The sequence below is a fragment of the Sceloporus undulatus genome, chromosome 2 (genome assembly GCF_019175285.1).
Source record: "Sceloporus undulatus isolate JIND9_A2432 ecotype Alabama chromosome 2, SceUnd_v1.1, whole genome shotgun sequence".
Lineage (NCBI taxonomy): Eukaryota > Metazoa > Chordata > Lepidosauria > Squamata > Phrynosomatidae > Sceloporus > Sceloporus undulatus.
Window position 1 is genome coordinate 299074254 of NC_056523.1, and position 16018 is coordinate 299090271.

Sequence of the window (16018 nt, forward strand, 5' to 3'; positions counted from 1 at the left end):
CAAGACTGCCAGGATGTAACCATGGTGTCAGAAGCTAAGATGCATAATGTTCCACCAGCATACTACAATGCAACCTGATAGTACTGGGTGTGTTGTAGCCCCACAGCCACTCTTAGGAGTTTATCATACAGGAGGCTAAGTGCCTAAATCCTGTGCAGAAACAGGATTTAAATCCTGGAAAAATCCTGCAAAAGCGGAATCATTTTCAGACTCATGAGGAGCATTGAGTATTAACATGAAAATAATCCGCACAGAAAGTGGACAAAATCGCCCGCTTTTTACTTTCAGAAGAATCTCAAAAGTAAAAAAGCAGCCAATTCTGTCCACTTTCTATGCAGTTAATGCCAGATTAATGCTCAATGCCCATGACGTCATGAAATTGATCCCACTTTTGCGGGATTTGTCCACCTTCTGTGAGTATTAATGCACGAAGTCGTGTGAAAATGAACCTACTTTTGCAGGATTTTCCCATTTTAAACCCCATTTCTGCATGGGATAAACCCTGTGTGATAAACTCCCTAGAGAATGTAATAACCGTTGTCTTTCCCAATCTTCATCTCTACCATACATGGGAGGTCTGGGAAGGTAATGGTTGTTCTTCATTCCCAGTCACCCTTGCACTACCTCAGTTGACTTTTAGGAGTGCACCTCAGTGATGTTAAATTGTGGTTTGGCTGTGTGGTGGGGGGTCATTGTGCAAGGATGTACTGGATCCTTCCTTCTGCATCAAAATGACTTATGCTGGTGTAATGGAAAATGCCAGCATGGTGGAGTGGTCTGTATTGGATTATGATTCTGGAGACCGGGGTTCAAATCCCCACTTAACCATGTAAACCCACTGCCTGATCTTGGGCAAGTCATACTCTCTCACTCTCAAAGGAAGGCAATGGCAAGTCTTCTCTGAACAAATCTTGCCAAGAAAACCCAGTGATTGGGTTGTCATAGGGTCAATATAAGTTAGAAATTACTTGAAGACACACAACAGCAACAACAATGGAAGGATTCATTGCCATGATCAATTGCAATTGCCTGCTCCAGTGTAGGAGTTGAAAGTGGTGCAACTAGAAGTGGTCCAGTCCAAGAACTTATTTTCCAGCTCATCTATTCTTCTGGAGAACTTGTTCAGAAGCACACAACATATGATGCAGGAGATCTATAACCAGATTGGCTTACATGATTTTTTATATATATCCCGCCTCTCCCTACAGATCGTGATGGGAGAACAACACAAGTATAAAATTACAATTAGTTAAAATACATTCTCAAAATAAAAAGAAAAAATTAAAACACATCAAAAACCTATACATGTGCAATATCAATATCTGATTCCTCATACATGTTCCGAGTGGAGTGTCGTCTTAAAGCTGTTATAGCAGGTCTGGGGGATAGGCTCGCCGGAAGAGATCCATCTTACATGCCTTCTTGAAGACATCTAAGGTGGTAATAAAATGGATCTCTTCCGGCAAGCCATTCCACAATTTGGGAGCCACCACAGTGAATAACTACTACAAAACTTTGAGAGTGGGCAAAGGATGCTGCACTTTGATTCATACAGGAGTACTGAAGAAGTAGTTCAGGTGTTGGAACCATCCCCTTCTAATGCACTTTCTTGCATCAAAATAGGGCCTCCAAAAGCCTTGTAGGATGGGGAAAATGGTATCCCACTGTCTTTGTAAATATTAACTCTACACCTTCCATGTTGTTGTATTGTTGGCCTTTGCTTCTGTGGTGGGACCAGTAGGAGTTTGACTTCCATTTTAGAGAATCTACTTGTGTATGTATGGTGGTGAGCACTGAAACATGACCACAAAGCATTCTGAGCACTGGATATTTTAAAGAATGTCTTTCATTCTTTATGTGAAGCAGGTTTCCCTATTCCTGTGTAAAATAACATTGGACGTACGTGTGAAAAGGTATCATAGAGGATTCAGGTCTTATTGCAACATGTCATATTGTAATAGTGTACTGCAGTGAACAAGAGAAACCTTACTCCAGCTTCAAATATAATTTCATCCTTGCATGGTGATCTTGGGCAAGAAATTCTTTCATGGCCTGATTTGCTCACATGTAATATAGGTACATTAATGACTTATCAGATCATAGGGCCTTTTCATACTAAACAGTTATAGCCCCAGGATTCCACTTTAACTGCCATGGTTGCATCTTATGAAACCTTGGGGTTTGTAATTTGTTGAGGCACTAAAGCTATCTGGTTGAGAATTCTAAATGCAACTCCTTAAACTGCAAATCCCAGGATTCCATAGGATATTACCATGACAGTTAAAGTGTAATCATAATGCTATCGTTGTGTAGTGTGAAAGGGCCCATTGCATGGTGAGGAGGACTGTGATGAACATTTTGACTACTGACTGAATGGTAATGATTTTTGAATGGTAATATGTGACTCAGGGCTCATACCACTGGCAAAAGAGAGTATGGTGTCTTCAGAAGCAGCCTGGGATTTACATAGAAGTTGATGTAGCAGTAGAAATTAGAAAGGGATTTAACCAGCAACCTTATGCATAACTTACCTGAGAGCTCACTTTATTGACACATGAATAGTATAGGATTTACTTTGAGTGAAGTTATGTACATGATTGGGCTCTTTGTCTTCTAAGGCTTAAAACACACTTAATAAAGAACAATGCTTAGGATCAAACTTTATGTCTACTGACATGCTTCTCAGAACTTATTTCTCATCTCATGATTACACATCCTTCTGACATCCATATAGGAAAAGCCATAGTGTTCAAAGGGATATGTGTTCACAAATATATGCCAGGAATGATTTTTGGTGTCTGTCCTTGTATATTAGGAAACACACATCTGTCTTGTGAATATTGTGATATAGACTGCCCCTGCATGATAGACTTTTATAAAAACATATTACCTTTCAACTATTTTAATGCGAAGATCTTGCCCCAGATTCTGACTGGGGTCAAACCAATGTCTGAAATATTGCTAAGTGACCCTTCATTGTGAGACTTCTGAGCTCAAAATGTCTACTTCTGGAGAATGGAGAAACAGCTTGCAGGGATGTTCTTCCATTAAGGTGACATAAGCTCTTAGAATAATGTAGGAATTAATGATCCTTCTCAGGAAACTGACTTTCTTGGCAGTCTGTATAAGGCTTTTTACAAAGCATGCCTCAGAAATATGTACAAACTGATCAAGAAACATAAATATTCTTTTGACTGAAAATAAGTTTCATCATTGTTTTTATTTATAGCACAATCTTTTGGTTGTTTTTTTAAGACACAGTTCTAGAAGTAAAATTGACATGCACTTGCAAGGAAGGAAACATATGGACATCTCTTCTTTTTATAATTATCTCAAATAGGAAAAATAATTTAACAGAATCAGGAATAGAATATTCTTGCACGACACTGTTCATAGCATTTATATGGTATAGAAACGTGACTATCAGACACTTAACAGCTACTAGAAATCATTTAAATAAGCCACACAGTCTTCAACTAGCAGCAGCAGCAGCATCTCACACTTTCACAACACTTCTCTCTTCCACACAAGTTTATATACACTGAGTAAGTCATTAAATATTGCACTTATTGGCCCATGATCCCTCAGGTTAGAGGTGTTCAAAAATAGAAAACAAATCTATTTTTTAATAACATCTTCATGCAACATTTAAGACACTTCAGTTCCACAAACACTATTAAATAGTACACACATTCTGACAGTCCAATTGAATTACAACACAGTAGCTGACATTACCAACAATATATTGAACAGGAATTACAGCACAGTTTCCATTAACACTAGTTTGCAAGGTACATGTCAGGATTACCCACTGATATTGATTGATAATGGTGAGTGTTAAGCAAGCCCTAGCATCTGTTTCATATGTTTAGGGAAGGATATAAAATTGTTGGGTGGTTGGGGTATATGTTCTCTCTCCTAAAATGCCAAGTGGCTGTATCCAAATAGTATGCCATCTGTTCTGCTGTCTTTGTTAATATGAACTCTACAGCTTGCAAAATTACTGCAGGCATTTGTGAGTGTCAGGGTGAATTACTTGGCAAGTTCCACAAAGCAGTGGAAGAAGGAGCCAGAGAGAAAAGGTGGGGAATTAACTGATTTTGCCACATTAAGATCAATACATGCCCTGAATTGGTATGACAAATATGGTAAAATATTGGCCATATGAATATTCCAGTTTGATACAATGGACCCATTTTAACCATCATAAAATTTAAAAAAAAATCAATTTACCTGACTTGAGATGGAAAACGTTGGTAAACATTTCCTCTGAGTTGTATTTTGAATTCAAGTTTTACATATGGAAAACCTTGGCAAGGCTAACTTTTCCTTGTGAGTGAAAAAAGAAAGTAAATGAAACCCCAATATTGACCTGATTGTCTGACAGAAATAAACCAGCCTTGGTCTGTTGAAGTTATGGACAGTGCATGAAAAAGTTACCTTTCTAGACTACAACTCCCAGAATCCCCCAGCCAGCCTGATAGTGAACAGGATGGCTGGGGGTTCCCACTAGTTGCCATCCCCAAAAAGTAACTTTTCCCGTCCTTTTGAGGGACATCAGCTGTGTCCTAACTCTCCCCAGAGAATCAAAGTACAATGGTCTGCTTTTAGTACTATGTTATAGACAAAGAATGAGGAATTTATGGCCCTTCAGGCATTTTCGACTACAGTTCCCACATTCCATTACTACGTAGTCATGCTGAGTAGGGCTTACGGAAGTTGTAGGCTTTAACAATTGGACAGCTGTTTCCTCACTACTGCTGTAGATCATCCACGAGCTTATTAGCAACAACTAAATAATATGAACCATGCTTTAACAGTGTCTCTAAACTACCTGAGAGCCAACAGCTTTTGGAATTTATAAAATAATAATTTAAAAAACCCAGATATATGGGGATCTGCCCACATCTAGGAAATCCCTTCGTTACAATGATCTTCAATGTCTTGTCACTCATGTCCAGAAACCAAAGATGTCATTCCACTAGTGAAATTGGAATGGAATAGCGATGAGGGCAAGAGTCCTCTCTCATATCTGCTGCTCCCCATGTACCTTCCAAATCACCTCTGGGGGCCTAGTGAATTTTCTGGAGCTGGTGTTTGGAAGTGCAGAGCGGGGCCAGGGTGGGCTGGGAAGTTTGTCTGTGTTAGGAGCCATTTGTTACTGTGACATTATATGCAGACTTATAATTGCACTGGCTTATCCCAATGAACACAGATGTCATGGGGTGATGCCCACAAAGACAAAAGGACACATTCATTACAGAGTATCTCTATTGAAAATTCACCATGGGATCCCTGTTAAACAATTGAGAATGATCTACAGATTTGTCTGTTCTTATTTTGGACACAGTTTGGATGGGACCTGTGCAAAACTTGCCATGCTCAGAGTGACTAACCATGTTTGATCCATACAAAATGAATGTGCATACCAGTACCTCGTGGAAAAAAGAGCCCTATTTAAAAAGACACTTATTTACACAGTGCCATCACAAAACATGCTCATTGAAAACTAGGTCTACTAACTGTCCATGACCGACAAAAACTGTATAAACAGACTTTAATCTTGCACCACTGTTAAGTCTCCTAAAAGAAAACACAACATTCCAACAATTCTGCAAGTTAGGATCAAACTCCACTGAACATAGTGCACAATTAAATAGCGCCTCATTCCTAAAACAAATAAGGTGCAGACAGTACAGCTGGATGTAACAGAGCTGAGCTGACTGGAAAGAAAATCTAATCTTTCAGACTCGTGCTCTGGAAAGGCCACAGAGATCTAGTTGTTCAGGTAGTTTCTCTATGCAGTGCCCTCAGGGCTTATTCCAATTTATCACAGGCAAATGTGCAATGGCCAGTTCACCCACAATGGAGAGGACATTTTGACTAGGATTTACAAAGGCTGAATTCTCCCATACATGTCAAAGGATACTCAGGTTGTGAGAAGAGACAAGGTTTGAAATAGATTTGTCTCAAATGTCAAGCAATGAGTCTCAGAGGCAAGTCTGCAGGGGACCACCCCCCATGGGGGAAAGTCTTCATACTATACCATCAATCAATCAATCCATCCATCAATCCTCTATCAAATGTTTTCCAGGCAGCATTTTGATACTACATGAAATCCTGGGGTTTGTAGTTTACTGAGACACTAGAGCTCTCTGACAGACACCACTAAATACCCCAAAACTACAAATCCCAGCATTCCATAGGATGGAGAGGTGGTCTCAAAGTGCTATAATTGTCTGGTGTGATAGAAACTATGGCCCGTTACAGACGGGCTCTTGAGGGGCCCCCATCACGTGCTAGGGGTTGGCCGGGAACCTAGCATCCACACCGGCCTCACCCCTAGCACGTGACAGGGGCGTAATAATGGCGGTGCCCTATACACACAGGCGCCACCATTATTATGTTCCGGATGCATAGCGTCTGCACGCCGTGCAGCGCTTATGACATCGCAAGTGTGCCATTGGTGCCTCGCGGTGTCATAACGCGCCGCAGAAAGAAGTGCCATTTTGGGGCTTCTTTTTTGCTCCGCATGAGAGCCACGCGGTTTGGCTGCTGTGGCTCCCTCACAGAGCAACCGGCAGCGCCGGCAGACCGCCACTTTTAGGCAGTCTGTAACGCGCCTTTGCTGTCAATAGCCAAAACAACACTTCAGTTTGGCACAGCCTTTTAAATTGGGGATAAGATTACATTTATACCTAGGCTTAAATACCGTAGCTAATGGCAACTAAAAAACATTCACTGAATCAATGGAGATCTGACCTGCCATTCAGCATTCAACGTGGCTGTTTTAGTTGGGACCAGCAACTGAATTTAGTTTCTAGAGTGCAACCTAGTGAAAGTTAATGCAGGAGCAATTAAGGAACAATGTTGAATTCTCCATTCTCATTGCTTTGAACAGGATTTCAGCATGCCTAAGTGTCTCTGGATTGCACCTACCTTGGAACCAGAAAGCAAGAGAGGTATGCACCTTTTAAAGCACACAGACTACAAGAAAGAACTGGAAGATTCTGAGAGATACAGTCCGAAGATGTAACTTTTCCAAGCACTGTCAATATGCTATGGCCCAATTCACTGATGATACTAAATAATTCAGGGTTGTTACATCAAAAACAGATTGTGACAATGTTCAGAAGGATCTCACCAAACTGGGAAAATTAGTGATAAGACAGCAAATGGGAATCAGTGTAAGCAAGTGTAAGATACACGCTGGAACAAAAATCCCAACTTAGAATCTAAAGTGACACTGACTGGCCCAGAAAAGGACAGCTCAATGGAAATATCATCCACACATGTGGCTGTGGTTACAAAAGGCAGCTTCCATGTTAGGCATAATTACAAAGGGAACTAAAAATGAAACTACCAATAACATACTATCCTTATACAAATCCATGATATGACCATTTATAGGTTACTAGTTCAAGAGCCAGTGTGGCATAGTGGTTTTGAGCCTTGGGCCATGACTCTGGAAACCAGGATTCGAATTATAGCTTAGGCATGAAAACTGACTGGGTGACCTTGCAAGTCACACTCTCTCAGCTTCAGATGAGGGCAATGGCAAACCCCTTCTGAAGAAAATTGCCAAGAAAATCCTGTGATAGGTTCACCTTAGAGTTGCCATAAGTCAGAAACAATTTGAAGGGACAGAACAACAATGTATAGTTCTGGCCACCTCATGTAAAACAAGATATTGTAGAATGGGAAAGGATGCAGAAAAAAGCAACCACAATGATGAAGGGACTGGAGAAATTGCTAGTATTTGGACTATAAACGTAGAAAAAACAAGTAAGGAGAGACATGAGAGAAGTAGATAAAGTTAGGCATGGTGTAAAGAGAGTAGCTAGGGAGAAACATTTTGTTTCTCATAATGTTAGACCCCAGGGGGATCATCCAGTGACACTGAATTGGGAGAGATTCAGGATAAATAAAAGATAGTATTTCTTTACACAGTGCATTATTAAACTGTGGAAAACACTGTCACAAAATGTAGTGATGGCTGCCAACTTGGACCGTATTAACAGATGAAAGGATGCCATCAATAGCCAATAGTCTACCGCATCATGCATCAAAGGCTGGGCAGATGTTCATCAAATTTAGAGGGGGTGTTTGGTTTTAATCTACAGGGTAGGTGGCATCCAAGAAATTTCCCTTGGTGGGCCTGAATGAATGAAATATAGAGCAGTGTATCTGGCAGCCAAAAAGGGAAGCCACACTTTCTCAAGGGCAATCGAGACTGATGCACAATGCGTGGGATGTTTGAGCCACCCAATGAGATAGGCAGTTCTGTACTCAGCTACAGGGCAGCTGAAACTCAACAATCATTAATAACAGGAAGTCTTACATAAGAGAGTCTTTAATCCCTCATCGTTAAATGTATTTCATGGAGTTACAAGGGCAATTCATCTATAGATTAATTCATTTCTCTTTTGTCTTGCTCCCAGTGTGGTTATATGCATCTGCCATCTCTATGCATGTGATTAAATAGGATGAAGTCCAAAAGAGCAAATGTCAAATAAAACTTGCCAGGTTTTTAAGATGCCACAGAACTCTTCAATCTCTTTGTTATATCTGAGTCAACAGTGTGTTATAAGAGATAATTTTTTTCTATTAGGAATAATTTTAAATGTGTCCACATTTTTTGATGCAACACTTGTGTTGGATCTTAGGCCTGTTACAGACAGCCAAAATAAAGCTGCTTCGAGTCACTTTGGAGGTATGGTATTTCAATGATGCATGAATCCTAAGAGTCTGGAAGCTTCACCAAAGCTGCACTCCAGTCCTTAGGACTGGAGCGTGGCTTTGGTGCGGCCTTTGGACTCTTAGGACGCATGTATCATTGAAATACCATACCTCCAAAGTGACTCGAAGCAGCTTTATTTTGGCTGTCTGTAACAGGCCCTTGTTAAGAAATATTGAACCTACACATGTGAACTAGCCTCAGGGAACTCAGAGACAAAGCGCTACAAAACTCCTTTGCATCCACACAGTTCCATGCATGTAAAGTGTGCACCTTTTACTTGGACAGAAGGAATGTCTACCATGCAAAGGAAACCACTACTGTTCATTATCCTAGAGCATTCTTAATTAATACAAAAGAATGGGGGAACCCTTGTAGGGGTATAGCTCCATGGGTACAATAAGAAGCTGTGGGTCATAGCAGTAGGCTCAGCCTTAGCATTAAATGAAGTGACAAAGGGCCTCAGAGAACAAATTTTGGGTGTCCTGGAAAGGTAAGAACTTAGTTATCCAATTTATCACTCATTTTTGCTGTCCAAGTGGGAGAGGTGCTTGTGGGATTTTCTGCTTCACAGTCAAAATAACAGCTGCTTTATGTGTATTGTGCTCTGACTTGGGTGAGAATGGTGCTATCATTGCCTGCCTCGAGCATCAAATTAGCTTTGGTGGGCCCAGCACAGGGAATATGCTTAGAATCATGGTGCAAGTGATTTTTGATTGAAAGTAAATTTAAAAAATAAGTATTATCACTATATTTACTGCTTGTAGTTTCCAATGGCGAGAGCATGAGCAATATTATTTTTACGACCAGAGCTCCCAATCATATAAAACTGAGAACATGTTTGTATAATTTTTTTCCTTTATACAGTTCTTGTGGTTTTATAGTATTTTTTTCTATTTATCTGTAATGTTTTTTCACTAAAATCTGGCTTCTAACTTGTCAAGATCAGAGAAGGATATATTTCCTTCTATCAAGTCTCTAATGATTCCAGTAACAAAATTCTGACACCCACATCTGTGTTCAGAAGAAAATAAGCGTATGCGTAGTAGTGATAGTTTTCATTTTTCTTTGCTTTTTACGGTGCAAGCAGTTATATTCTCTGTGGTGCATAGTGGTATCCTGGGAAATAGAAGAATAAATCTGATATCTGGCTGCCTAAGAAGTGCAGATTTGGGGTATTATACATCAAATGATACATCAAAAATAGAACAACTACAATTTTTCCTTTGTTCTAAACCGAAGTATATCTTTACATGAGCACAATCTAAACAATGAATGAAAACCCTTCAAAATAAGCAAAATTCCAGTAAAGGTGACCCAAAATCCTGGGACAAAATGAGTTAGTCAGATTTTGCAAGGGCATCATGGGTTGAAAGCTAGACAACTTTATGTCTTGATTCCAAACCTAAAACATCATTCACAATGATGGATGTTTGAAAGGGAGGTGGTTTGTGATCTGGAAAATCTAAAAACCCCTTCTGTAGTTTAGGGATGCAGTCACCTTGCACCATGGAGATTCTCTAGGGAGCACAATCGTTGACAAGTCACCTGAACTTGCATCGCTAGCTTCCTGAAATATTAGCCCTGATTTGGAGTGCCAAATAATGAGAATTTTTCCTCTAGACTGCTGTATCAACAAACACCCAAGAAGAGTAAATAGCATTAACTGAGCACAGATGGGGGAAAAATTAAATAAAACCCAAACAAAATTTGGGCCTGAGAATGCAGCACCAGCTGAAGTGATAATGGATATATGTGGAAGAAAAAGGAAATGTAAGAGAAGAGACAAACCAGCCACCTACGTGCAGAGGCCAAATGCTGAATTAACTGGAGAGTCCTTTCCTTCTGCTTTAGTGATCTGTTCCACAAAATAACTCTATGCACGTACTGTACCAGCAGTGGACGTTAAAGAAGACATATTTCCCCCAAAGGAACCAGTAAGACATTATAAATAAAGGCATATAGACCCTATGTAAATACTCTATTGGCAAAAGAACACACTGGAGCTGCCTCTGTCGACAATGATTCTATTAACAGCCACAGTTAGGTTGCTGTGGAGGAGGGGTATCTTTTAGTCTTGTGTTCTGTTTACCAACAGCAATGGCAGGATCTGTCTCCAGACTTTCTGACATTTTGTCGCAGATGATATCCACAAGTCGCTCAAACGTCTGCTTCACATTGATGTTGTCCTTGGCACTTGTTTCAAAGAATTCAAAACCTAATAAAACAGTGGAGGGGGGGGGGGGCACACACATAAACAGTGGTTAAACAGTCTTTTTCTTCTTTAATGACCATCTAATTCCATCCTGGAATGAGTGAAAAGGTAGAGGAAAGAACCAACACAAACAAGAAAGCAAATGGGTTTGGTACAGAAAATGCATTTAGGACTTATGCCTTAACAGATGGGCAACTGTGCAGGAGAGGGAACACAGGCTATATCATCATATTGACAGTGTATTCCTACATGGCAGGGGGTTGGACTGGATGGCCCTTGTGGTCTCTTCCAATGCTATGATTCTATGTCACATTTGAGCACATCAAAAGCAGTGGCACATTAGTTCTGTGAACCATTCTGGCACCATTTTGGTCTTTCTTCTTTTGGGCAGGGGCTTGGAAGATATGGTTCTGGTGAATGACCCAAACTGACACACTTGTGGTCAGCTTTGGGCCATTTTGGCCTCTGTTTTTGTTTTGTTTTATTTGCCACAAATCCACATTTTTTAACACAGGCAGGGGGTTCTGTTGGAAGCCTCTTTGCTTCAATGCTTGTATAGAGTAATCAGTAAGAGAGGGTATTCTAGAAAGCATGGCTGTCCTTTTCTTTCCCCTCCCTATTTCTTTCTTTGATATATGTACTCAATCTTTTTTGCTTCCTTTCTGCTTGCAGAGGTCACTTGTCTCTTCTCCCCCAAAATTAGTTAGTCCTTTGTCTTCCTCGTCTAGAAAGGGACATCTATGAGATTCTTGCCTCATCATGGACACTAGCCAAATGTCACGTCTGAAAATCAGGTTTCAGGGCTCCTATATTTGACAATTTTTATTTGTCTATCTCCCTTCCTACCTCAAGATTAATTTCCTGCAAGTTTTTCATGTCTACCTCCCAAGAGCATTTTGAGTATTTTCTCCTGCTTTTACCACAAACTCATATTGCACTGGCTTCGCTGCACTCTGCTTGATATAGGTGCAGGACGGACTGTCCAAAAAGGACGGTCTCCCAGCGCTGAGCTTTGGTCCATGGGGAAGCTGCAGCAGAAGCGGGTTCTTCTTGCGGCACCATGATGAAGTTGCAGTGCACCAATGGCGCACACACAATGTCACAATGGCACTGTGTCCATCACGTAATGATGGTGGCGCCCACCTGTACAGGGCGCCACCATTTTGATGCCCTAGTCATGTGCGAGGGGCGTCTAAAAGCACAGCCACTCACATGTGACAAGAGTGCCCTATCATGCCCGTCTGGGCCAGGCCATAGATACCAAATATTCCTAGATTTCCAGGGGCATAAAATCAAGGTTTGGGTGCACCCTATGGGCTGTACTGTTCCACTCCAACTTATACTTAAACCTGAAGTGCACAGAAGCACAGGGACTGAACTATATTCTGAGCTTCTTCTAGGAGGTGTGATGAGGTCCATTTTATTTTAAATGTGAGCCAAACAAAACCCTCAAACACCCCTAATTTCTGTCACTTGTTGTTTGGTGTTTTTTTTTTTAAATGTTCACTCAGTGCCAAACTGCAATATGTTCATCACAGGAAAGACTTGAGTAATGAATTCATGGCCACCATAATGTGTGGCACATCATCACTTCATCTCAATGGAGTACATCTATCTCTTTGCTCTCTCTTTTTATTTTCAACGCTTCTCATCTTTGGCATATATGTTGCAGCTGTAATATATTACACTGTACATATAATAGTGAATGTGGGTAGTGCAGATTGGTGAAAATGTCAGATCATTTCAAGGATCTACTCAAATCTGTAAATCACATATTCAGAATGAAAAGTTTTATTTTATATACATTTTTTAAAATCCCTGAATGCAGGAGAATGTGAAACAGAAGCGTTTATCAGGGTTTCTGCAGCTGAGATCTGGGGCTTCTGCGGATTGGGCAATTCGCACTGACGTGTTATTCAGAATATATTTCCCTACCTGGTTGATTTCAATGGGAGCCCCATCTGCGAGGTTCCGCGGGACTTCCAAACTGGCTCTTCATTTTGGCGCGTTTTGGCAAGTTCACTAAATAAGGGGATTGACGCGATTTGCATTGGGGCTCTGTATGATCTCACTGCGAATTGGTCTGGTGTGGAATCCAAATTTGCTTGTTCTCCTGAACACCATTGCAAAGACCCCGGGTTGCAAATCTCCCATGATGCCCTGCCGCAATTTGCCCCATTAGCTTCCGCTTTCAGGGCAACCGCCGGGGCTGGGGAGCGATCATGGCTCCATTGGGGCTCTCTCTCTCTCCTTCCCTCTCCTCCCCCACTGCAACTTCAGCAGAGGAGCTGGCCAGCGAGCGCTTTCTCCCTCCCTGCCTCTCTCTTTCTCTCACACACACATATTTCAGCCACATCTATATCTACATCTATCCTCCTGTCATTCTCATCTATTTCACACACACACACACACACACACACTCACTCATACATACACACACACACAAACACAAAGGGGGGGGATGGTGCCTGATGGGAGCTCCGTTCAGGCCCTGCCTTTGGCCTGATCTGAACTGACCCCTTTCCTCCTGCTGACAGATCACTGAGGCTGAGAGAGAGTGACCTGTCAGTTCCAACTAAAGTAGACCCATGGAATCAATTGGGAATAAAAGGGAAATGCAGAGCAGGCATATAACACTAATAATAATAATAATAATAATAATAATAATGGCTCTTAAGTTCCAGGAGGTGACGTTTGCAGCACTCATTGGGCATTGGAAGTCTGCTTCCCCCTCCTTTAGAGCCAGACACCAGAATGCGCAGATTCTGTCATCAGATTAAAAATCTGTGGTGGGTGTGTGTGTTTGTGTTGTGGTCATTTGGGTCAGTGCAGGTTATGATCTGCCCTTGGCCTCATGTTCAATCCCAAAATGCAAGTTAGTGCCATCTCTGTATCCTGTATCCCACTCCCTTGCCACCCCAGAATGCCTCATACACAAATAATAATAATAATAATAATATAATAAATATAATAATATAATAATAATTAATTATTATATTATTATGATTATTATTATTATTATTATTATTCCTCACCTCAGAATGCACAGAAAAGGATGCATTTTTTCTTTCCCTCGCCCCCCCCCCAATTTCCTTAGAGACAGTAGGAAAAACTGTATCAATTTGACAATATGCCAAATTGGACAGAGAAACATTTTTAACATTCAGATTGCAACATTCCTTCGGATTGCATTGCAGCAATTCATTCCAAAGGAAAAAAGTTTTTTGGCAGAGTACTCTGCTTGCAAAGGGCTCCTTTCAGCAAGGAAGCCATGAAATGGAAAGGAAAGTGAACAAGCAGCTAACCACATCTATCTAAATATAGATCTACCCATTGCAAAAAATATGTGCATTGACAGAGAAAAATAATAATAATAAAAAAAAGGGGGAAAGGTCCCTACTGGAGACCAGAGCCTTGCCTTGCTCTGGCCCTCTGACCTGCCCTGAACTGACCCCGTCAGTCACCCCCTTTTTGCCTCCTGTCAGATTCCCCTTTTTTGCATTCCTCCTTCGGCTCTTTCCTCTCCTCCTCCTCCTTCTCATTCTCGGATGAAGGGGGGGGGGAGATGCTCTGACCTCTATCCCTCCCTGGATTTGCCCCAATCATGATAAGAGAAGGCAACTGCTACAAAGGGAAGGAGAGAACTCCCAGAATTCCATAGCACTGAGCCAGGACAGTTAAACAGGAGTTAAACTGGATTATCTCCCCAGTGTGGATGCAACCTAAGAGAAGGTAACGGAAGGACAGGAGGATGGGGCTCTGACATTGAATTTCGCTGCCAGGGATGGGAAACTAGAAGGGAGAAAGAAAAAAGGGGAAGCTGTCATTGCGGTGGTGCCCACTGGTTGATACGCCGGGATTCAAATCGAATCCATGGTGAGGCGTTCCTATTGGAAACCGAATTAACTCTAGAACAGTTCTAGAGTAACCCGCAATCGTTCCCACCTAAAATCAAATCGTAAAACGGTTTATTATTTGATTTGTGTTATCGTCATTTAACGCGGGTTAAAAAAATAGAAGGGTCGAACCTACATTTTTTCCTTGAATCGGGATAGGAATCGGAGCATTTAAATAGGAACGACAGCCTTTGAAATCGGGTTAGCTGGATGGGAGGAGCAGAGCGCGATGGGCTGGCTTGGGGGGGAGTCGCCCTTTCCGTCCCCATCTGTCGTGGCTGTCGCCATTTTTGCTTCCCTCACCCCTTTGTCCACTGTGGTCTTTCAATAAGAGATAAGGATTTTTTTTATTTTTTATTTTAATGGTTTACAGGCGCTTAATCTCTTCAGCACTTTAAGCGCCTGAAGTCCCAGCTGCTCAAGCGCCTGCATCTGCCAAAGGACTACAAGGCTTTCCCCGGTGGACTGCAACCTCCCCTCTGTGTGGGGAGAGCCCATTTCTAATGGAGGAAAGGCAGGAAGGGAAGCCTCCTCTCGAAGAGGCATTCCCTGCCCGCTTGGGCTCTGATCTCGCCCAGGCAGGGAAGGGAAGCCTCCTTGCGACGAGGCATCTAATCTCGCCCAGGCAGGGAAGGGCTCTGATCAATTGGGGGGGGGGAATAGAGCCTTTCCATCTCTCTTTCTCAAACGGAATCTGCCTTCTCCTCCAACCCTGGAAAGAGAATCTTTGGGAAGAGTGCTCCCTCCCTGCTTTTCCAGCAGCCTCCTTCATTGATCTCTGGGCTCTCTGAAGGGATTCTCCCTGGCTGTCTTGGGAGACATCAAGAGAGGATGCTGTCCTGCAAAACCCATCCCCATAGTTTCTCTGGATACAGCTTGGGCTCCCCAAATTTGCTTTGCCAGAAGCCTCTCCCATTGATCTTTGGGCTCTCTGAAGGGATTCTCCCTGGCTATCTTGGGAGACATGAAGAGGGGATGCTGTCCTGCAAAACCCATCCCCATAGTTTCTCTGGAAACAGCTTGGGCACCCCAAATTTGCTTTGCCAGAAGCCTCTCCCATTGATCTCTGGGCTCTCTGAAGGGATTCTCCCTGGCTGTCTTGGGAGACATGAAGAGGGGATGCTGTCCTGCAAAACCCATCCCCATAGTTTCTCTGGAAACAGCTTGGGC

At 41.9% G+C, this 16018-nt stretch overlaps 1 protein-coding gene across 2 annotated transcripts in view; it reads right to left on the bottom strand.

Annotated features, from left to right (window-relative positions):
- Nucleotides 1–8841: 8841 nt before the first annotated feature.
- RAB3C (RAB3C, member RAS oncogene family) overlaps nucleotides 8842–16018 on the bottom strand; it is a 164728-nt gene continuing 157551 nt past the window's right edge. For both annotated transcript variants that reach the window (XM_042447373.1, XM_042447375.1), the window contains exon 5: nucleotides 8842–10955. In XM_042447373.1, the coding sequence (XP_042303307.1) occupies nucleotides 10768–10955 (188 nt within the window). In that variant the 3' untranslated portion in view covers nucleotides 8842–10767. The remainder of the gene's footprint in view (nucleotides 10956–16018) is intronic.